The following is a 22885-nucleotide window of genomic DNA, read 5'->3' as shown; positions in this document are numbered from 1 at the left end:
CCACACAGCTGCTGAATCCAGAGGAACTGCAGAGACCCATACGGTTTGGCACCAGCAGCGTCGCAGGAGTTGCCAGTCAGCGATAAACTTGATGTGTGAGACCTTCTTTGGGACCCCAGCTCCAGATTTTTCCTTGGGTTTTACTCCCCGTGAGTGGGTATCGCAACAAGGCAGAGGAGGTTTGAGATCAGTTTTCATTCTAGATGAGTGGCCAACCCCACCTGTCCAAAGTGACTGGTTTTAAGGAGTCAGTAACCTGCCTTTGCCTCTTCTGAAGGTGGAAATGGTTCTGTAGGGATTAATCGCTAAGCCACACGTGAAGGCCAGGAGCTGGACTTGGTTGTCAGAGGCAATTTGAGATGGACATCATTGGGAGCATTTAATTGGTAATGGGAGCTTATCCTCACTACCACTCCTCAGTTACAATAACCTTAAGGAACCTCCTGATTTTAAATCTTCAATGTCCTTTGTCATCCAAGGCTCCCTAATGTTGCCAGCTTTGCTTTATCCCCTTACTGGCCCTGAATTCTTTTCTTTATTTTAAAAGACTGACACTGCTTTATCTGGAAGCATCTGCTCCCAATCAGCTTATGCAGGTTATCACTTGTGCTTTTGAAACTGGTCTTTGCGCCATTTCAAAACATATATAATGCCTATATATATAAAAAAGTATTCACCTCCCCTGGAAGTTTTCCTGTTTTATTGTTTTACAACAATTGAATTGCGGTGGATTTAATTTGGCTTTTTTTGACACTGATCAACAGAAAAAGCCTCTTCCATGTCGAAGTCAAAACATCTCTGCAAAGTGATCTAAATTAATTACAAATATAAAACACAAAATAGTTGATTGCATAAGTATTCACTCTATTCCCTCTCTCCTTAATATAAACACCAAATCATCACTGGTGCAGCCGGTTGGTTTTAGAAGTCGCAGAATGAGTTAGATTGAGATCTGTCTTTGAGACCTGCGTGCGGTCAAGGTGTTTCAATTGACTCCAGTAAAAATACATCTGTATCTGGAAGGTTCAAATGCTACTGAGTCTGTATCCTAGCAAAAACTAAACCATGAAGACAAAAAACTCTGAAAAGGTTATTGAAAAGTACAAGCTAGGAGATGGATACAGAAGAATTCCCAAGTCACTGAATATCCCTCGGAGTACAGTTAAGTCAATCATCAATAAATAGAATATGGTACTCCTGTAAATCTGCCTAGAGCGGGCTGTTCTCAAAAGCTGAGTGACCGTGCAAGAAGAGAGCTAGTGAGGGGAGGCCACCAAGAGACCTACGACAACTCTGGAGGAGTTACAAGCTTCAGTGGCTGAGTTGGGCGAGACTGCGCATACGACAACTGTTGCCCGGGTGCTTCACCAGTCGCAGCTTTATGGGAGAGTAGCAAAGAGAAAGCCGCTGTTGGAAAAACTCACATGAAATCTCAGCTAGAGTTTGCCAGCAGGCATGTGGGAGACTCTGAAGTCAGCTGGAAGAAAGTTCTATGGTCTGATGAAACCAAAAAAGCTTTTTTGGCCATCAGCCAGTGAGGACAGCGAAGAGTTTAAAAGCAAGACATTTATACAGCAGGCGTCGGAGTAGAGGGAGGCAGTAGAAAGTCTTTGGCTCAGCAGGGCTTTGGTGACAATGGGTTGAGGCGAGGCAGGTTATCTGTAGAATACAGACAAAGTATGTGTGTGAGGCCGAGTTTCTGTGCTTGGTCCTGGAGACTCCCAGACAGCCACATCTGCACCAGGTGCATTGAGCTGCAGCTCTTTAGGGACTGCATTAGGGAACTGCAGATGCAGCTCGATGACCTTTGTCTGGTCAGGGAGAGTGAGGAGGTGATGGAGAGGAGCTATAGGCAGGTAGTCACTCCAGGGCCTGGGGAGACATAAGTGGGTAACAGTCAGGAGAGGAAAGGGCAGGAGGCAGATGCTAGAGAGTACCCCAGTGGCTGTCCCCTTTAACAATAAGTACTCCTGTTTGAGTACTGTTGGGGGGTGACAGCCTACCTGGGGGAAGCAACAGTGGCCGTGCCTCTGGCACAGACTCTGGCCCTGTGGCTCAGAAGGGTAGGGAAAGGAAGAGGAAGGCAGTAGTGATGGGGGACTCTTTGGTTGGGGGTCAGACAGGTGACTGTGGACGCAGGAAAGAAACGCGAATGATAGTTTGCCTCCCAGGTGCTAGTGTTTGAGATGTTTCTGATCGTGTTAACGATATCTTGAAGGAGAGCAGCCAGAGGTTGTGGTACATATTGGAACCAATAACATAGGTAGGAAAAGCAAGCAGGTGCTGAAAGCAGACTACAGGGAGTTGGGAAGGAAGTTGAGAAGCAGGACCTCAAAGGTAATAATCTCAGGATTACTGCCTGTGCCACGTGACAGTGAGTATAGGAATAGAATGGGATGGAGGATAAATGCGTGGCTTAGGGATTGGAGCATGGGGTGGGGATTCAGATTTCTGGATCACTGGGACCTCTTCTGGGGCAGGTGTGACCTGTACAAAAAGGATGGGTTGTACTTGAATCCCAGGGGGACCAATATCTTGGCGGGGAGGTTTGCTAAGGCTATTGGGGAGAGTTTAAACTAGAATTGCAGGGGGTTGGGAACCGAACTAAAGTGACAGAGGAAAGGGAGGTTGGCTCACAAACAGAGAAAGCTTGGAGACAGTGCAAAAGGGAGGATAGGCAAGTGATAGAGAAGGGATCTGCTCAGACTGATGGTTTGAGATGTGTCTATTTTAATGCAAAAGAGTATTATGGACAAAGCGGATGAGCTTAGAGCGTGGATCAGCACTTGGAGCTATGATGTGGTGGCCATTACAGAGACTTGGATGGTGCAGGGGCGTGAATGGCTACTTCAAGTGCCAGGCTTTAGATGTTTCAGAAAAGACAGGGAGGAGGCAAAAGAGGTGGGGGTGTGGCACTGTTGATCAGGGATATTGTCTTGGCTGCAGAAAATGAGGAAGACATGGAGAGATTGTCTACTGAGTCTCTGGGTGGAAGTTAAGACTAGGAAGGGGTCAATAACTCTACTGGGTTTTTTTGTAGATCACTCAATAGTAACAGGGACATTGAGGAATAGATAGGGAGACAGATTCTGGAAAGGTGTAATAATTACATGGTTGTTGTGGGAGATTTTAATTTCCCAAATATTGATTGGCATCTCCCTAGAGTGAGGGGTTTAGATGGGGTGGAGTTTGTTAGGAGTGTTCAGGAAGATTTCTTGACACAATATGTAAATAAGCCTACAAGAGGAGAGGTTGTACTTGATCTGGCATTGGGAAATGGACCTGGTCAGGTGTCAGTTCTCTCAGTGGGAGAGCATTTTGGAGATAGAATTGTAATCACTATCTCCTTTACCACAGCATTGAAGAGGGATAGGAACAGACAAGTTAGGGAAACTTTTAATTGGAGTAAGAGGAAATATGAGGCTATCAGGCAGGAACTTGGGAGCATAAATTGGGAACAAATGTTTTCAGGGAAATATATGGAAGAAATGTGGCAAATATTCAGGGGATATTTGCATGGAGTTCTGCATAGGTACGTTCCAATGAGACAGGGAAAGGATGGTAGAGTACAGGAACTGTGGTGTACAAAGGCTGTTGTAAATCTAGTCAAGAAGAAAAAGAGCTTACGAAAGGTTCAAAAAAACTAGGTAATGATAGAGATCTAGAAGATTATAAGGCTAGCAAGAAGGAGTTTAAGAATGAGATTGTAGGGGCCATGAGAAATGAGATTGTAAGAATGAAGGGGCCATGAGAAAGCCTTGGTGGACAGGATTAAGGAAAACCCCAAGGCATTCTACAAGTATGTGAAGAGCAAGAGGATAAGATGTGAGAGAATAGGACCAATCAAGTGCGACAGTGGAAAAGTGTGTATGGGACCAGAGGAGATAGCAGAGGTACTTAGTGAATACATTACTTCAGTATTCACCATGAAAAGAATCTTGGAGATTGTAGGGAATGTCTTGCAGCAGACTGAAAAGCTTGAACATGTAGATATTAAGGAGGAGGATGTGCTGGAGGTTTTGGAAAACATCAAGTTGGATAAGTCACTGGGACTGGATGGGATGTACTCCAGGCTACTGTGGGAAGCCAGGGAGGAGATTGCTGAGCCTCTGGTGAAGATCTTTGCATCATCAATGAGGATGGGAGAGGTTCCGAAGGATTGGAAGGTTACGGATGTTGTTCCCTTATTCAAGAAAGGGAGTAGAGATAGCCCAGGAAATTTTTGACCAGTGAGTCTTACTTCAGTGGTTGGTAAGTTGATGGAGAAGATCCTGAGAGTTAGGATTTATGATCATTTGGAGAGGCATAATATGATTAGGAATAGTCAGCATAGCTTTGTCAAAGGCAGGTTGTGCCTTACGAGCCTGACTGAAAATTTTTTGCGGATAGAGCTGTAGATGTAGAGTATGTGGATTTCAGCAAGGCATTTGATAAGGTACCCCATGCAAGTCTTATTGAGAAAGTAAGGAGGCATGGGATCCAAGGGGACATTGCTTTGTGGATCCAGAACTGGCTTGCCCACAGAAGGCAAAGAGTGGTTATAGACGGGTCATATTCTGCATGGAGGTCTGTGACCAGTGGTGTGCCTCAGGGATCTGTTCTGGGGCCCCTTCTCCATGATTTTTATAAATGACCTGGATGAGGGAGTGGAGGGATGGGTTAGTAATCCTGCTGATGCCTCAAAGGTTGGAGGTGTTGTGGATAGTGTGGAGGGCTGTCAGAGGTTTCAACGGGACATTGATAGGATGAAAAATTGGGCTGAGAAGTGACAGGTGGGGTTCAACCCAGATAAGTGTGAGGTTTTCATTTTGGTAGGTCAAATATGATGGCAGAATATAGCATTAATGGAGGATCAGAGAGATCTTGGGATCTGAGTCCATAGGACACTCAAAGCTGCTGCGCAGGTTGACTGTGTGGTTAATGCATACGGTGCGTTGGCCTTCATCAACTTTGGGATTGAGTTTAAGAGCCACGAGGTAATATTGTAGCTATTTAGGACTCTGGTCAGAACCCACTTGGAGTACTGTGCTCAATTCTGGTCGCCTCACTACAGGAAGGATGTGGAAACCATAGAAATGGTGCAGAGGAGATTTATAAGGACGTTGCCTGGATTGGGGAACATGCCTTATGAGAATAGGTTGAGTGAATTCAGCCTTTTCTCCTTGGAGTGACGGAGGATGAGAGGTGACCTGATAGACACTAGACAGTAGGTGCAGGAGTAGGTCATTTGGCCCTTCTAGCCAGCACCGCCATTCACTGTGATCATGGCTGATCATACACAATCAGTACCCCATTCCTGCCCTCTCCCCATATCCCTTGACCCCACTATCTATAAGAGCTCTATCTAACTCTCTCTTGAATGCATCCAGAGACTTGGCCTCCACTACCTTCTGGGGCAGAGCATTCCACATATCCACCACTCTCTGGGTGAAAAAGTTTTTCCGCATCTCTGTTCTAAATGGCCTACCCCTTATTCTTAAACTGTGGCCTCTAGTTCTGGACTCACCCATCAGCAGGAAAATGCTTCCTGCCTCCAGCGTGTCCAATCCCTTAATAATCTTATATGTTTCAATCAGATCTCCTCTCATCCTTCTAAATTCCAGTGTATACAAGCCCAGTCGGTCCAATCTTTCAACATATGACAGTCCCGCCATTCCGGGAATTAACCTTGTGAACCTACGCTGCACTCCCTCAATAGCAAGGATGTCCTTCCTCAAATTTGGAGACCAAAACTGCACACAATACTCCAGGTGGGGTCTCACCAGGGCCCTGTTCAGCTGCAGAAGGACCTCTTTACTCCTATACTCAATTCCTCTTGTTATAAAGGCCAGCATGCCATTAGCTTTCTTCACTGCCTGCTGTACCTGCATGCTTGCTTTCATTGACTGATGTACAAGAACACCGAGATCTCGTTGTACTTCCCCTTTTCCTAACTTGACTCCATTTAGATAGTAATCTGCCTTCCTGTTCTTGCCACCAAAGTGGATAACCTCACATTTATCCACATTAAACTGCATCTGCCATACAATTTGCCCACTCACCCAACCTGTCCAAGTCACCCTGCATTCTCACACCATCCTCCTGACATTTCACACTGCCACCCAGCTTTGTGTCATCAGCAAATTTGCTAATGTTACTTTTAATCCCTTCATCTAAATCATTAATGTATATTGTAAACAGCTGCGGTCCCAGCATCCAAACCTTGCGGTACCCCACTGGTCACAGCCTGACATTCCGAAAGGGGCCCGTTAATCGCCACTCTTTGTTTCCTGTCAGCCAGCCAATTTTCAATCCATGTCAGTACTCTGCCTCCAATACCATGTTCCCTAATTTTGCCCACTAATCTCCTATGTGGGACTTTATCAAAAACTTTCTGGAAGTCCAGGTACATTACATCCACTGGCTCTCCCTTGTCCATTTTCATAGTTACATCCTCAAAGTCCAGCAGATTAGTCAAGCATGATTTTCCCTTCATAAATCCATGCTGACTCGGACTGATCCTTCTACTGCTATCCAAATGTGTCGTAATTTCCTCTAGAGGTGTATAAGATAATGAGAGGCATTGATCATGTCGATAGTCAGAGGCCTTTCCTCAGGGCTGAAATGGCTAGCACAAGAGGGGCACAGTTTTAAGGTGCTTGGGAATAGGTACAGAGGAGATATCAGGGGTAAGAGTTTTTACTCAGAGTGTGGTGAGTGCGTGGAATGGGCTGCCGACAATTGTGGTGGAGGCGGGTACAATAGGGTCTTTTAAGAATCTCCTGGATAGGTACATGGAGCTTAGGAAAGTAGAGGGCTATGGGTAAGCCTAGGTAGTTCTAAGGTAAGGACATGTTTTGGCACAGCTTTGTGGGCCAAAAGGCCTGTATTGTGCTGTGGGTTTTCTATGTTTCTATCATGTTCGATGTAAGCCAAACACCGCTCATCAAAGACGGTATTCCTACCATGAAGCAAGGTGATGGCTGCATCATGCTGTGGGGCTGCTTCACTGCAGCAGGCCCTGGAAGGCTTGTGAAGGTAGAGGGTAAAATGAATGCAGCAAAATACAGGGAAATCCTGGAGGAAAACCTGATGCAGTCTGCAAGAGATTTGGAAGAAGAATTGTTTTCCAGGACCTTAAGATTTTAAAAGGCAAATAGATTGCCAAAAACAGAAAATATGCTATCAATGTGAGCTTTAATTGTAATTAAAAAAAACTTTAAGGAGCTTCTTGTTTGGAGGTGAGGGTGAGTGTACTTGACTATCATGGGTTTCTTTTAAAAAATGTTTAAAGCCCAAGTATAGGATTTTGCCTTCATTCTTTGTTACCCCAGTGTTACTGTGGTGCAAGAGCTGACTTCCCTTTGCTTGAGTGCTTGTCCTCCACTGATGCCTCTCCAGACTGACGTCGGACCCCCGTTATTCTCAGCAGCCCCACAGTGGGATTTGTTGACAGTGCTGCTCCTTATTCCCTACTCACTGGGCAAAGCGGAGCAGGCGCTGGACACCTATGACTCCGGAAAGGTAAGAGAGTCTGCTGGAGCAACACACAGAATGATGGAGGATCTCCGGGAGGCTGGATGGAGGGGGAATAAACAGTTGTTTCTCGGATGAGACCCCCAAGGATTGGAAAGGAAGCTAGAATAAGTTGTTGGGGAAGAGAGGGAAGGCTTACAAGCTGGTTGGGAATGGGCGAGGAGCAGGATGATGTAAGAAGCTGGGAGGGGATAGGTGGAAGAGGTAAAGAGCTGAAGAAGGGGTAATCTGATGGGGAAGGAGAGTGGACCATGGGAGAATTGGAAGGAGGAGGAGCACCAGAGGGTTGTGATGGGCAGCTGAGGGGAAGGAAAAGGGTAGGAGGGGAGCCAGAATGGGCAATGGAAAAGGAGAGAAGGGGAATGTATTGAGGTTCATTGCCTATCCAGACAATGAGGTGTTTCTCCTCCAGCTTGAGAGTGGCCTCATCATGGCAGTAGAGGAGGCCACGGACTGGCCTGTCAGAGTGGGAAGGGGAAGCTGAATTAAAATGGTTGTCCACTGGGAAATCCCACCTTTTGTGGCGGATGGAGCTCAGTGAAGCAATCCGCGAGGTAGAGGAGATTGCACCGTAGATGACCTAGCCAGACTCGCAGGTGATGTGTCTCCTCACTTTAAGATATTATTTTAATGACTTTAAAATGTTAGTGGAGAAACCACGGGTAACCTTCTAATTCCGGAAGGTTCTTCTTCATCCTGCCCCTTTTAAATTTTCTCTTGGGAGTGAGCTAAGCTTGGTTCTGGAACAGACCTCAAGTAAGGCAACGTTTCTGAGTTATAGCGTGGAAAGGAAGCATGCACAGTAGCTGGTAGACTGAACGCCTCCTGGAAGCTTGCAGTTCTGACAGAACGTGTTGTTTTGTAAGGCTGCAGTGATGCTATGATTGACTTTAATGACCAAATTCCATGTGTTGCAGTTGAAGTCTTGATGTCTTCACTGCTGTCAGAATCCGATGCTCCGTCGTGTCTAATAAAGCCAAAATAAGCTTCGAATGATAGCACTATTTATAAACTGGAACACTTTTAACCCATTAGGTGCCATCAGCATTCTTGGAGAAATACAGCACCAAAACAGGCCCCTCAGCCCATCTAGTCCATGCCAAGCCACTTAAACTGCCTATTCCCATCAACCTGCACCTGGGCCATACCCCTACCATCCATGTACCTATCCAAACTTCTCTTAAAAGTTGAAATCGAGCTCGCATGCACCACTTGCACTGGTGGCTTTTCACCTTTTAAGAGAATTCAACTTCTCACCTTTCACCCTTAACCCATGACCTCTAGTTATAGTCCCACCCAACCACAGTGGAAGAAGCCTGATTGCATTTACTCTATCTATACCCAACTTAATTTTGTATACCTTCATCAAGTCTCCTCTCAATCTTCTATGTTCTAAGGAATAAAGTCCTATCTTACTCAATCTTTCCTTATAACTCAGGTTCTCCAGTCCTGGCAACATCCTTGAAAATTTTCTCTGTACTCTTTCTACCTTATTTACATCTTTCCTGTAGGCAGGTGACCAAAAGTGCCCACAATACTCCAAATTAGGCCTCACCCTGTCTTGTGCATCTTCAAAATGACATTCTCTGCTCAATAGAATTTTGTCCTTATTTCTTCATTGCTCCTCCTCTCCAGAATGATACAAAGCTGGGATGGGGGATATTTGTTAAGGGGAGGGGATGAAGAGGGGCTTGAGGGGGATGTGAATGGGTGGGGATGTGGCTGATGCAATATGACTTGGAGTAGGTGAGATCATCTTCTTTGGCAGAGAAATAGAAACCCTGAGTTTTAAACAATGAGAGCCAGAGGAAAAGTTGGGATAGGCACATGGATGAGAAGGGAATGGAGGTTTATGGTCTGGGTGCAGGTAGACGGACTAGGCAGGAAACCAGGCCGGCACTGGCTAGATGGGCCAAAGGGCCGGTTTCTGTACTGTGGTGCTCTATGACCCCATAAAGGCCAATTGCAACTTTGGTACCATTGCTGCATCCAGAACATCCATCGTTACCTTGTTTTTCCTGGAGTGATGGGGACTGAGGTGGGACCTGATGGACAGGGTAGATTATTCATTTTCTTTCCTTCTGGTAGGGGTATCAAAGACACGAGGCCATTAGTTCAAGATTCGAGGAAGCAGGATCTGAGGGGAAAGATTTTAAGAGGTTGAGCAAGCTAGGGGCTTTTCCGTGTGGAGCGAAAGAGGATGAGAGGTGACTTAATCGAGGCGTCGAAGATGAGAGGCATAGAGCAAGTGGATAGCCAGAGACTTTTACGCAGGGTGGAAACGGCTAATGTGAGAGGGCATAATTTTAAGGTGATTAGAGAATAATTTTAAATTGGTTGGAGGGAAATATCGTGGGGGGGGGGGGGGGGGTTGTGGATATCAGAGCCAAGTTGGGGTTTTTTAAGTGGTGGATACGTGGAGCAAGCTGCTAGTGTTGGTGATACATTTGAGAAACTCCTGGATAGATAGCCCACTATTTTTGTCATCGATGTGCCTATATGGGAGGAAAAGGTTAGATTGATGTTACAGCAGCAGGTTAAAGGTCCGTATGGCACGATTTACCGAGGGCCTGTGCTGTTTAATGACGTAAAACCTGCATCCCACAGGAATGTGTTCAGGCTTTGGGTTTTGAATTTAATGAAACTTTCTGTGGTCTCTGGAGTGTGCTGCTAGAGGAGGTGATGAAATCCAGTAATACCGTCACGACACTTAAACAGGCACTTGAATAGACACGGCATGGAGGGAAATGCAGGCAGCTGGGATCAGTATAGGTAGCAGGAGACTGGTGGGCCGATGGTCCTGTTTCTGCGCTGTACCACTCTGAGGTGTGGCTAGGTGTTCTGCACGATCTGTGTGTCCCTGCTCTCCAGTCGCCTGATGTTAGTACTCGGGTTAGGCACGGATTCAGGGATGTGAGCAGCCTTCAGGAGGGTGAACCCATGGAAAGCAATCCAGATACTAGGTCCCTGGCCAAGTACAAAGAACCTATGCTGATCAACCAGCTGGAGTCTTCACCGAGATCTTTAACCTCTCACTTCAGTATCCACCTACTTCAAGCAGGCTTCAATTCAGTCCAGTGCCTATGAAGCACGTGGTAGCCTACCTCAGTGATTATCATCCAATAGCACTTGCATCCACAGTGAGGTGTTTTGAGAGGTCAGTGATGAAACAAATCAGCTCCTGCCTGAGAAGTGACTTGGATCCACTCCAATTTGTCTACCATCACAACAGGTTCACAGCAGATGCCATCTCATTGGCTCCTCACTCCACCGTGGAACATCTGGACAGCAAAGATACATACATCAGGATGTTCCTTATTGACTTCAGCTTGGCATTTATTACCATCATCCCTTCAAAACTAATCAATAAGCCTTTGCCTCAAGACCTCCTTGTGCAATTAGGTCCTCAATTTCCTCACTTGCAGACTCTAGTCAGTTTGAGTTGACAACAACATCTCCATCAGCATAGGTGCACCACAAGGCTTTGTGCTTAGCCCTCTGCTCTACTCACTTTACATTTACGACTGTGTGGCTAAGCACAGCTCGAATGTCATATTCAAGTTCGATGACAACACCAGTGTCGTAGGCTGAATCGAAGATGGTGACAAATTAGCATTTTGGAGGGAGGTTGAAAATCTGGCTGAGAGGTGCCACAGCAACCACCCCTCACTCAATGTCAGTAAGACCAAGGAGCTGAAGGAAACTGCAGGTCCATGAGCCAGTCTTCACTGGGGGATCAGAGGTGGAGAGGGTCAGCAACTTTACATTCCTTGGTGTTATCATTTCAGAGGACCTGTCTTGGGCTCGGCATGCAAGTCCAATTGTGAAGAAGGCATGACAGCGCCTCTACTTAAGAGTTCGTGAAGGTTTAGCGTGCCATCCAAAAGTCTGACAAACTTCTATAGATGCGTGGTGAAGAGAATATTGACTGGCTGCATCACAACCTGGTCTGGAAACACCAATGCCCTTGAACAATAAATCCTACAAAAAATAGTGGATACTGCCCAGTCCATCACGGGTAAAGCACTCCCCATCAAAGCCGCTCCCACCATTGAGCACATTCATGTGAATTGTTGCAGGAAAACAGCATTAAAGACCCCTACCACCCAGGGTATGTTCTCTTCTCACAATTGCCACCAGGAAGAAGATACAGGAGCCTCAGGATTCACATCGCCAGGTTCAGGGGAAGTTACTACCCCTCAACCATCAGGCTCTTGAACCTAAAGAGAGAACTTCACTCAACTTCCATTGCTCCATCATTGAATTGTTCCCACAACCCATGGACTCACTTTCAAGCCTCCATCTCATGTTCTTGGTGTTTATTGCTCATTGATTTATTAGTATTTTTGTTCTTGTATTTGCACAGTTTATTTTCTTTTAATACCTGTTCTGCACTGCCAGGGTCTGATGCAGCCAGTCAATGCACTCTCCACCACACGTCTATAGAAGTTTGTTGAAGTTTTAGATGTCATGCTGAATTTCTGCAACTCCTAAGGAAGGAGAGGCATAGGTGTGCTTTCTTTGTAGTGGAGTAGTCCAGTTGGTGGGGTCTTTAATTGATTCTATTATAGATTTATTGAGAACGCCCACAAGGAAATGAATATGGCGAGATGTTTTTACTTTGAACTTTAAATGGTATGTTGGCTTTCACTGCTGATGAAGAGTAACTGCTTCACTTGTGTATTTGGCCTGTTGTATACAGTGTAGGGGTCATTACCACATCTAAGAATATACTTGATAAAGGCAGTATGACAATAACATCACCAGATCGATTACTGAGATAGCCAGTTCATCAAGTGCAGTGTCGGCCTTGACTCTGTTCCAGCGAATGGTGGTTTAACTCTGCTCGCACCCTCCAGCAGCGTGTGTGGATCTGGGGACTATTTCCACCATTCTATGTTTACATATTCTGTCTATCTTTGATCTAATTGTTCAAATTTCTAAGGGTGCTTAATGGGGGATAACATTGGCTCCGGCTGAATTGTACAGGCCCAGGAAAAAAGGGATGGAGATAAAGATTGTGTTATTGTCACATGCGTGAAAACATGCAGTGGAAAGTGTCAGATGCATCGTCAGTTGCATGCCCACAACTCGCCAGAAAGAGCAGCATCTATCATCAGGGACACCCACCGTCCAGGCCATGCTCACTTCTCACTGCTACCGTCGGGAAGGAGTTACAGGAGCCTCGGGACCCACACCACCAGGTTCAGGAACAGTTACTACCCCTGAACCAGCGTGGAGAACCTCACTCACCTCAACTTTGAACCAATTCCACAATCTATGGACTCGCTGTCAAGAACTCCACAGCTCATGTTCTGAGTGTGATTTATTTACTTGTGTGCACAATTTGTTGTCTTTGCACATTGGTTGTTTGCGAGACTTTGTAGTTTTTCATTGATTCTATTATATTTCTCTGTTCTGCTCTGAAAGCCCACAAATGTCACGGTAGTATATGGTGGCATGTGCATTCTCTGATAATAAATTGACTTTGAACCCTAATCATACGTCGTTGCAATGTGGGAGGAAACCCATGCTCTCGCAGGAAGAATTACGAGCAGTGATGGGAATTGAACCCCCTGTGGTTTTGCAGCCGGCATTGTAAGATGTGCTAACCACTACACTACCATGGGGCGGTGTAGAGGTGTAGTGGTTAGTACAACACTTTGCGGTACAGGCAGCTCAGATTCAATTCCCACAGCTGCCTGTAACCGTGCAGGTTTCCTCCAGTTTCCTCCCACAGCCCAAAGGTCAGTAGGCTGATTGCTCGTTGTAAATTGTCCACTGATTAGGCTATAGTTACCTCAATATATAAATTAATTCATAGACCCCAATATCAAGTGTGCAGCTCAGTACAGAAATGAACATTTTCCCTCCAAATGTTGGTGAGTCCTTGGAAGGATATTCGAGGAGTGGATTAAAGAGAAATGGGGCATTTGGGAAGTGTCACAGAGCTGAATATCAGCCGCTATGCTGCTGAAGATCAGAATGGTACAAATGCCCAATGGAGATCTCCTAATTCTGTTCCTTGTTTTCAAGGATCTGGAACCTGGCTTACTGGCATCTTGCCTGTGGCCGTTAGTCAAAGTGAATATTGGCAGGGTGATTAACCATGACGGCTCAACGTCAAGGTTGTAAACTCTTGTCCTGGAATCTCGATACATCAAACAAATTTGGAAAAATTGCCAGCATTGAATGGAGTGTAGTTTTACCAAACACATTGTAACAGTTTTGGAAATCTGTTAAAACAGAAAAGGCTTAATCGGATGAAATGAAAATCAAAAACCATTCAGCAACTATTGGAAAAGTGAAATGAAACATGTACTGGAAACACTCAGCAGGTTGAGCGGCTTTCGTGGAGAGAGAGATGGAATACCCCCTCCCTGCTTCCCCTCCCCCACCCCTTGATCTTTCCTCTGATTGGTTTTTCACCTGGCACCTTCCACCCTCCTTTACTGCACAAAGGCTGGCATGGCCAGGTCTGATACACCCGAGTGAAAAGGAAAGATTGAATACGTTAGGATTTTGTTCCTCAGAAGGTAGAAGGTTGCGAGGAGATGTGATAGAGGTGTACAAAACTGAGGGTAGAGGCGGTAAATGCAAGCAGGCTTTTTCCACCTTCTTTATAGGGCCCTGGCCCCCTCCTCCTTCAGTCCTGACGAAGGGTCTCAGACGGAAGCGTTGACTGCTCGTTTTCACGGATGCTGCCCGACCTGCTGAGTTCCTCCAGCGTGTTTGTACGTGTTGATTTGACCGCAGCATCTGCAGTGCGCTTTGTGTGAGAAATGGAATTATCATTTTCAATCAAGGATCTATCCGGCAAGCACTGTTCGCTTCAAGCTGCGCTGCTGCACGGCCTCGCAGTAACTGAAATGCTCCCGCGCACATAGCCTTTGTTGCCTCGCAGCTGGGACTTTCTTTCCTATAATGTTAATATAATTTTGAAATCATGCTCATAATTGTCAAATAGCGTGCAATTAATTGTGTAAATGAACATAATCCATAAATGTTCTAAATAATAAATGTACCGCAACCTTTGAACCATTTTAGAGCTTCAATGTACTTATATTGTCAGTGTTTCAAGGTATAACACTGTTACAAAGTGTAACAATAAACACAGAACGGAACTTGGTAGCTCATTGTTAATAAATCACTGACCCGCTGAATGCCAATACTATCTAAATTTAAAAGTTTACAAAAATGTGAAAGATTTTCTTTGTACTGTATTTTATACTCCTCAGTTAATAAAATCAACAGGGTTAGAGGGATTGCTGCTGATAGGGGGTCTCTGGCCCTCACCTTTGACTCTGTTTCTGTCTGTTATTTTCTGATTTTTATTCTGAATAGACTGTGCTTTTGGATTAGTCTGGGAAGGATGTGGATAAAAGTCAAAAGTCCAGCTTATCTGCACTTGTGCAGTGAAATCTCACTTGCTGCGGCATCTCGAGCACGTTTACAAGGGCATGGCCAGGTCTGATACACCCGAGTGAAAAGGAAAGATTGAATACGTTAGGATTTTGTTCCCCAGAAGGTAGAAGGTTGCGAGGAGATGTGATAGAGGTGTGCAAAACTGAGGGTAGAGGCGGTAAATGCAAGCAGGCTTTTTCCACTGTGGTTGGGTGGGACGACAACCAGAGGTCACGGGTTAAGGGTGAAAGGTGAAAAGTTTAAGGGGAACATGAGGGGGAAGCCTCACTCAGAGTGGTGAGAGTGTGGAACAAGCTGCCAGTACAAATGATGCGTGCAAACTTGATTTCAACGTTTAAATGAAGTTTGGGTAGATACGTGGATGGTCGGGTGATGGAGGCAGGTTGATGGGAAAGAAGTCCAAATGGTTTGGCACAAATTAGATGGGCCAAAAGAACTGACTCTGTGTTGTACTTCCCTGATTTTATAACTCTACATCATATCGGGCACACAACACTCACAGGAAAAGCATGAATCAGTCATATGTTGTACACAATTCTTAGAACACAAAATAAAAGTCCCTTTTAGTGCAAAGTGTTTGTAGTGTTGCTAATCTGTAGTGATTAGGGTCTTGCTGGTTGGTTCAGGAACTGGATTGATTGAGGGCAAGTAGTTCTTCAAGAAGACAATTGGCGAAGTTTGCATGCAGCTCCGATGAGAATCATCAAATTTTCCCATTCAGGACTACTACAGCTGAAATCCAGTCACAGTCATGGGTACTTGTATATTAGCATTTGTGTATGCAATTTATTTTATTATTATGCATTGCGAAGTACTGCTGCGACAAGACAGCAAATTTAGCAACATATGCCGGTGGTATTAAACCTGATGCTATTCCTGTGCCTGGTGGTGTTGGAACGCCAGGTTTCTGTAACAGAAGCTAGGAATCTTCAGCAACGCACAAAATGCTGGAGGAACTCCGCATCTATGGAGGGGAATAACCAGTTGATATTTTGAGCCTGATCCTGATGAAGGGTCTCTGCCTGAAACACTGGCTGTTCATTCCCCTCCATAGCCGCTCCTCCTCGTGGTGTTCGGGCTTCTGTACCTTCTGCCTGATGGTAGCTGTGCGTGGACCAGATGGTGGGGGATAGAGTCACAGAAAAGTACAACAGTAAAAGGCCCTTTGGCCCATCTAGTCCATGCCAAACCATTTAGACTGCCGACTCACTTCAACCTGCACCGGGACCATAGCCTTCCATACCTCTCCCATCATGTACTTATCCAAACTTCTCTAAACATTGAAATTAAGCTCTCGTTTACTACTTGTGCTGGTAGCTCGTTTCACACTCTCAGCACCCTCTGAGTGAAGAAGTTTCCCTTCATGTTCCCCTTAAACTTTTCATCCTTCACCCTTAACCGGTGACCCGTAGTCTCACAAAGTCTGTTTGCATTTGCCCTATGTATACCCCTCAGAATTTTCTATATCTCTATCAACTCTCTTATGTTCCAAGGAATAAAGTCCTAACTTATTCAATCACTTCCCTTATGGAAGGTCTTTGGAAGTTGCTGTAGATATGACCGATGGTTGGGAGGGATGTGCCCACGGTGTATTGGGCAGAGTCGTCTATTCTCTGCAGCTTCTTGCATTCCAGTGCACTCGAATCGCAACCAACGGAAGGGAAGCATGTGATGAAATCTGCAGGAATACAACCAACCGGAGATGGTGTTTGCTGATCGTTAATCACATTTGAAATTGTCCCCGGAGTGTGCGGCCATTTAAGGTTTAAGTGGAGTTCCAGCAGATGGCATATTGAGTCCCTCTATTTAATACTAGTATCCTGTTGTCTTCAGTGGTGGTTTGGGTTTGCAGGAGTATTGGTTTTGAGACTTTACAAGGTGTTGGTAAGACTGCACTTGGAGTATTGAGAGCTGTTTTGGTGCCCCTTATCACATGAAGGCTGTGCCGATGTTGGAGATCATCCACTGGTGGTTCGGAAGAATGACCCCTGGAATGGAAGGGTTAACATATGAGCTGCATTTGATGGCTCTGGGACTGTACTCATTAGAGTTTAGAAAGCTGAGGAGCAGGATCTCATCGAATACTGAAAACCCCAAATAGAGTGGATATGGAGAGGATGCTTCCAATAGTGGGGGAGTCTAGGACCAGAGGGTATAGCCACCGTATGCAAGAACATTCCTTCAGAATGGATGAGAAGGAATTTCTTCAGACAGGAGGTCGTGAGTCCATTGCCACAGATAGATGTACATTCAGGTAATTGGGTATATTTAAAGTAGAGTTTGATAGGTTCTTGATTAGAAAGGGTATCGAAGGTTATGGGGAGAATGGGGCTGAGAGGGATAATAATGATGGAACAGCAGAGCAGAACTCGATGGGTCAAACGGCCCAATTCAGCTGCTTTGTCATATGGGAAGAAAGGCATTTGTTAGTTATTTGTCTTGGGTAAAAGTTTTACTGTTTTTGCCCTCTTGTTCTAGGCCTTCTTTTCAACTGAACCAAGTGGTCACCTTATGACAGGCCTCTGAGCTCTGCCCGCCGTCTGAGGGATCTTCTTGTGCTGCTCTCCCACCAGCCTCCTGCCAGTCCCCCGAAGATTGGTCGTCTGCCTGTGAGCCGCCCCACGATCAGACTGCCATGTTCCACCGATTCACCAGCTTCTTCTATGCGGACTCTGAAGATGTCTGCACACTGGCTCCTGATCCCAAATTGACCGAGAAGGAGGACGATGGCTGGCTAATCGTTGACTTTCCAGGTGAGTTTGAAGCATGTAATCTCAGTGGCGAGGAGTACAGTTCATTTTTGGAATCTTTTTTGAATTCTGGGAATTTTTTTTTAACGAACCACCGGCTTCAGGAACAGTTATCACCGGCTCCTGAACCGGTGTTGATAACTTCACTCACCTCAACGCTGAACCGATTCCTCAGCCAACGGACTTACTTTCAAGGCTTCAACAAGCCATATTCTCAATGTTATTTATTCACTTATTGTTTGTTATTTTATTATTTGTTGTATTTGCACAGTTTTTTTTGCACATTGGTTGCTTGTAAGTCGTTGTGTAGTTGTTCATAGATTTTGTTGTATTTCTTTGTTCAACTGTGAATGCCTGCAAGAAAATGAATCTCGGGATAGTACACGGTGACGTGCTCATAAGACGATACAACATAGGAGCAGAATTAGGCCACTCAGCCCATCGATTCTGTTGCACCATTCCATCATGGCTGATTACTTTTCCCTCTCATCCCCATTCTCCTGCCTTTTCCCTGTAACCTTTGATATCCTGACTACCCAAGAACTTTTCAATCTCTCTTTTAAATATATTCTTTATTCCTTCTACCAAAATGTGTGACCATGCACTTCCCTACACTATATTCCATCTGCCATTTCTTTGTCCGTTCTTTCAATCTGCCCAATTCCTTCTGCAGACTTTCTGCTTCCTCAACATTACCTGTCCCTCCACCTATCTTCGTATTGTCTGCAAACTTGGCCAAAAAGCCATCAATTCCATTGTCCAAATCATTGATATATATTGTGAAAAGAAGCTCCAACACCGGCCCCTGCTGAAAACCACTAGTCACCGGCAGCCAACCAGAAAGGGCCCCCTTTCTTCACATTCTTTGCCTCATAATGCCCATCAGCCAAACTTTTATCCATGCTAGAATCTTTCCTGTAAATCCATGGGCTTTTATTCTTGTTAAGCAGCCTCTTGTGCAAAACTTTATCAAAGGGCTTCTGAAGATCCATGTGAACAACATCCCCTGACTCTCCTTTGTCTATCCTGACTTTGGCGTATTGTATCATGTGCATCCAAGTGCCTTAAAGCCTCATCCTTAATAATGGACTCCAATTCTGCCTCTCTCTCTTCTTAGAGTGGACTACCATTTGCAGTTTTCCAGTCCTCTGCAACTATTTCAGAATCTAGTGATTCTTGAGAGATTACAATCTCTTCAGCTAACTCTTTCAGAACCCTGGGGTGTGGTCCACCTAATCCAGGTGACTCATTTACCTTCAGATCTTCCAGCTTCCCAAGTACCTTCCCTTAGTAATAGCAACTGCACTCTCTGCTGCCCCCTGACAATCTCAAATTCCTGGCACACTGCTTGTGATGACAGACACAAAATGTTTATTAGATACAAGTCAAGTCACTTTTTATTGTCATTTCGACCATAACTGCTGGTACAGTACACAGTAAAAATGAGACAACATTTTTCAGGACCATGGTGCTACATGAAACAGTACAAAAACTAGACTGAACTACATAAAAACAACAGGAAAAAAAAACGACACTAGGCTACAGACCTACCCAGGACTGCATAAATTGCACAAAACAGTGCAGGCATTACAATAAATAATAGACAAGACAATAGGCACAGTAGAGGGCAGTAAGTTGGCGTCAGTCCAGGCTCTGGGTATTGAGGAATCTGATGGCTTGGCGGAAGAAACTGTTACATAGATACATCCATTATTTCCTTGTCCACCATTACTACCTCTCCTGTGTCTCTTTCCAGTTATCTGATATCCACTCTAGTCTCTCGTTTACTCCTTATATAATAAAATGGCCTAATTCTGCTCCTATATCTTATGATGTAATAAAGCACAAAAATCTCTTGTTATCACCACAAATATATCCAAGTCCAAATCAAATCCAAACTTCCAAAAAATCCTTGACACCAAGATGCTGTGTGATTTTTGATGACTTCTTTGATTACCCATCTTTTCCTCAGTAGGGTATGTGGAAACAGTAAGAGTGAGAAAGGTTGTGAAGTTTGGTGCTCTACAAGTAGAAAACCACCTTCTTGAAGGGTATTGTGCTGTAGAAACCTGTGGTGTTGCTTAATCTAACTCTGAGTCCTCCCCATCTAGGGGAAGAGCAGAGGTGGGTACTATAATGATATTTAGAAGACATTTGGACAGGTACATAGGAAAGATTTAGGGCAGGGGTTTCCAACTTTTTTTTAATGCCATGGACCAATACCATTAAAAACAAAGGGGTCTGTGGACCCCAAGTTGGGAACCCCTGCTTTAGGGGAATGTGGGTCAAAAGTGTGAATGAGTGGTCATCTTGGTCAACAAGGATGAGTTTGGTTGGAGAGTTAGGCTTTATGGATTGTCCTGAAGGAAGAGGCAGAAACTGGGGTATCTTCAGGAAAAAAGTGGCTCCTCACCAAAGACCTTGCACAAGCATTGGGATGTAAAGCTCTGTCGCATCAACTTTCTGTGTTTTTAAAAAAAGAGAACTGAAAGTGAATATACTGGGACCTGGTCTCACGCCTTGGTTTAACGTGATGGGAAGGTGCCTGCTCTGAATGGGTCCTCATGGCAGTATGTTCCATGACTGCTTGTTGGTGGGAATGATCTAATTGCTGGTCTGTCAATACACAGTGCTTTGGATTGCGTTTGGAATTTGTCAATCTATAGCTCATGACACTCAGACTTGGCCTTTTTTGTGTGACTATGTTTTACATGTATTGTAATAATATGGGCCTTGTGCTGCGTGTGACTGTTGGTGCTATGTTTTGTACCTTGACCCCAGAGGAACACCGTTTCGTTTGGCTACATACATGTGGATGGTTGAATACAACTTAAATTTGCATGTGCTTCACCCCAGTGTGTCTGCCCCTGTGTTAACAGCGTCGCAGAAGGAAGAATACTTTCTCCCTCCTCACCCTTCCCCTCCCGGCACCATGGCAGCATAGCGATTAGCGCAACACTATTACAGCTCGGGGCGTTAAGCGTTTCGAGTTCAATTCCAGCATCCTCTATAAGCGAGCACGTGCGTTCCTTCCCTGTGCGTGCACGGGTGTCCGAAGACGTACCAGTTAGTAGTTCAATTGATTGTTGGAAATTGTCCTGTGGTTAGGCTGGGCTGCAGGGACAAAAGAGCCTGACCACGCTGTATCTCTAAATAATCCAGTTGTCCCCGAGGGTGAAATCTGCCCGTGGGAAATGTACCCCTTTACCTTGCTGTTCTGATGACGGATTCTCCAGCTGTTTCCTTCCTGGTCTTGTGCTTTAGAATGAACTGTTTGTAACAGACTGCGCTGTCCCTTGGGCTCTTACTTTGCAAGCAATGGCACTAGTTCTGGTCACTTGTTCCAGCTGCTTGTTAGCTGGAAGGGATATTGTGTACAAAATATTGCGCAGAGCCGACCATTTGGCCCAACACTATTTAAACGTGAGAAAGTCCACGGATGCGGGAACTAGAGTAAAACACACAACATGTGGAGGAAATAGGCAGGCCAGGCAGCATCTGTAGAAATGAATAGGCAGTCGATCTTTCAGGCCGAGACCCTTCTTCAGGAATGAGAAGGAAGGGGGAAGATGCCAAAATAAAAAAAAGTGAGGGGAGGGGAAGGAGGCTCCCTGGAAAGTCAGGTGAGTTAGAAAGATAAATGGCTGGAGAAGAAGGAATCTGATAGGAGAGGAGAGTGGACAATAGGAGAAAGGGATGGAGACACAGACCCAGGAGGAGGTGATATATATGCCAAACCCTCTGGATGCAGATATTCAGTCCCACTGATTCCCTTTTCCACGTTCCAGAGTTTGGAGTTGAAATCTGGCGCCAAAGGAGTTTGCACTTCCTCCGTGAATGTGTGGGTTTCCTCCAGGTGCTCTGGTTTCCTCCCACAGCCCAAAGACATTAATCATTCTAAGCTGTGATTAGGCTAGGGTTAAATAAGTGAGCTGCTGGGCAAGTGGATCGTTAGGTCAGAAGGGCCTATTCCATGCTGCATCTCTGAATAAATAAAGTAAATATTTTTCCCTCTAAGCACAGATTAAATGTTATCTTTTAGCGAAGGGGTTTACTGCTGCCAAGAGCCAGTATTGGATCTCCTTGGTCATTGGGTTATGGTGAACATCTGCCCCCTACAGGTGGCAGTGGAAGTAAGGCAGATTCCTGCAGGGCCCGAGAGCAAGTCCCCCTCTCTCTCTCTCTCAGCTGCAGCCGATGAACTGTTTGAAATGGCTGCAAGTAAAATAGCTGCTGATAATCTGGAATGAGGAGGGTTCAGAAAAAGGGAATAATCAAAAGATATAGGAGCAGAATTGGGCTATCTGGCCCATCGAGTCTGCTCCACCATTCTGTCTTGGCTGATTTATTAACCCCCTCAACTACATTCTCCTGCCTTCTCCCTGTAACCTTTGACACCCTTACTAACTAAGAACCTATCAACCTCTGCTTTAAGTCTGACTTGGCCTCCACTGCCATCTGGCTAAAAAAAAATCTCCTCATCTTTGTTCTAAAGTTCTGAGGATGTATCCTCTGGTCTGAAACTCCCCCACAATAGTGAACATCCTCTCCACCCCCACTGTATCTAGACCTTTCAATACCTGACAGGTTTCGTGGAACTTCCTGAACCCGCCGGCTGTTCAATATGAGCCTGGCTACAATTTGGGGAGAGGTCATTGCTCCTGTGCTCAAAGCTACTGTGCCATTCAATTGTGGAACTGATTGTAGTCCCGTCTCTGCAGCCCCGATGACTCTCAGTAACCTTTCACCCCTTACTGGTGCACGGGAGGTCACCGGTTGACCAATGACCTGGGAGATCGCGCCATCCATCACTCTGTTTTGCTGCTGGACTGCAATCGCTTCTCTCCCATGTGCCCGTGGCATTATTGGACCAGAGGATCTGTCCTGGGAGCAGCGTGCACGTGCCATCAGAAAGGAGGCACATCAGCACCCCTGCTTCCTTGGAAATCCGTGTAGATTCAGCATGTCACTGAAAACTTTGACAAACTTCTGGAGGCACGGTGAAGAGTATCCTGACTGGTTTGCATCATGGCCTCTTGTGGAAATACCAATGCCCAGGAATGGAGAAGTCTACATACAGTGATGGACACGGCCCAATCCATCACAGGCAAAGCCCTCCCCACCACTGACCACATTTACATGGCACGCTGCCACAAGAAAGCAGCATCCGTCATCAAGGACCCCACCACCCAGTC

General features: G+C 45.4%; 1 protein-coding gene across 6 annotated transcripts in view; it reads left to right on the top strand.

The window, feature by feature from the left end:
- Nucleotides 1-22885, top strand: part of tp53inp2b (tumor protein p53 inducible nuclear protein 2b) — a 54951-nt gene that overhangs the window by 19793 nt on the left and 12273 nt on the right. For all 6 annotated transcript variants that reach the window (XM_073062069.1, XM_073062065.1, XM_073062064.1 and 3 more), the window contains exon 2: nucleotides 17419-17693. In XM_073062069.1, the coding sequence (XP_072918170.1) occupies nucleotides 17576-17693 (118 nt within the window). In that variant the 5' untranslated portion in view covers nucleotides 17419-17575. The remainder of the gene's footprint in view (nucleotides 1-17418; nucleotides 17694-22885) is intronic.

The sequence above is a fragment of the Hemitrygon akajei genome, chromosome 11 (genome assembly GCF_048418815.1).
Source record: "Hemitrygon akajei chromosome 11, sHemAka1.3, whole genome shotgun sequence".
NCBI lineage: Eukaryota > Metazoa > Chordata > Chondrichthyes > Myliobatiformes > Dasyatidae > Hemitrygon > Hemitrygon akajei.
The sequence above is the reverse complement of the archived record's forward strand: the minus strand, read 5'-3'. Positions and strand labels throughout refer to the sequence as shown.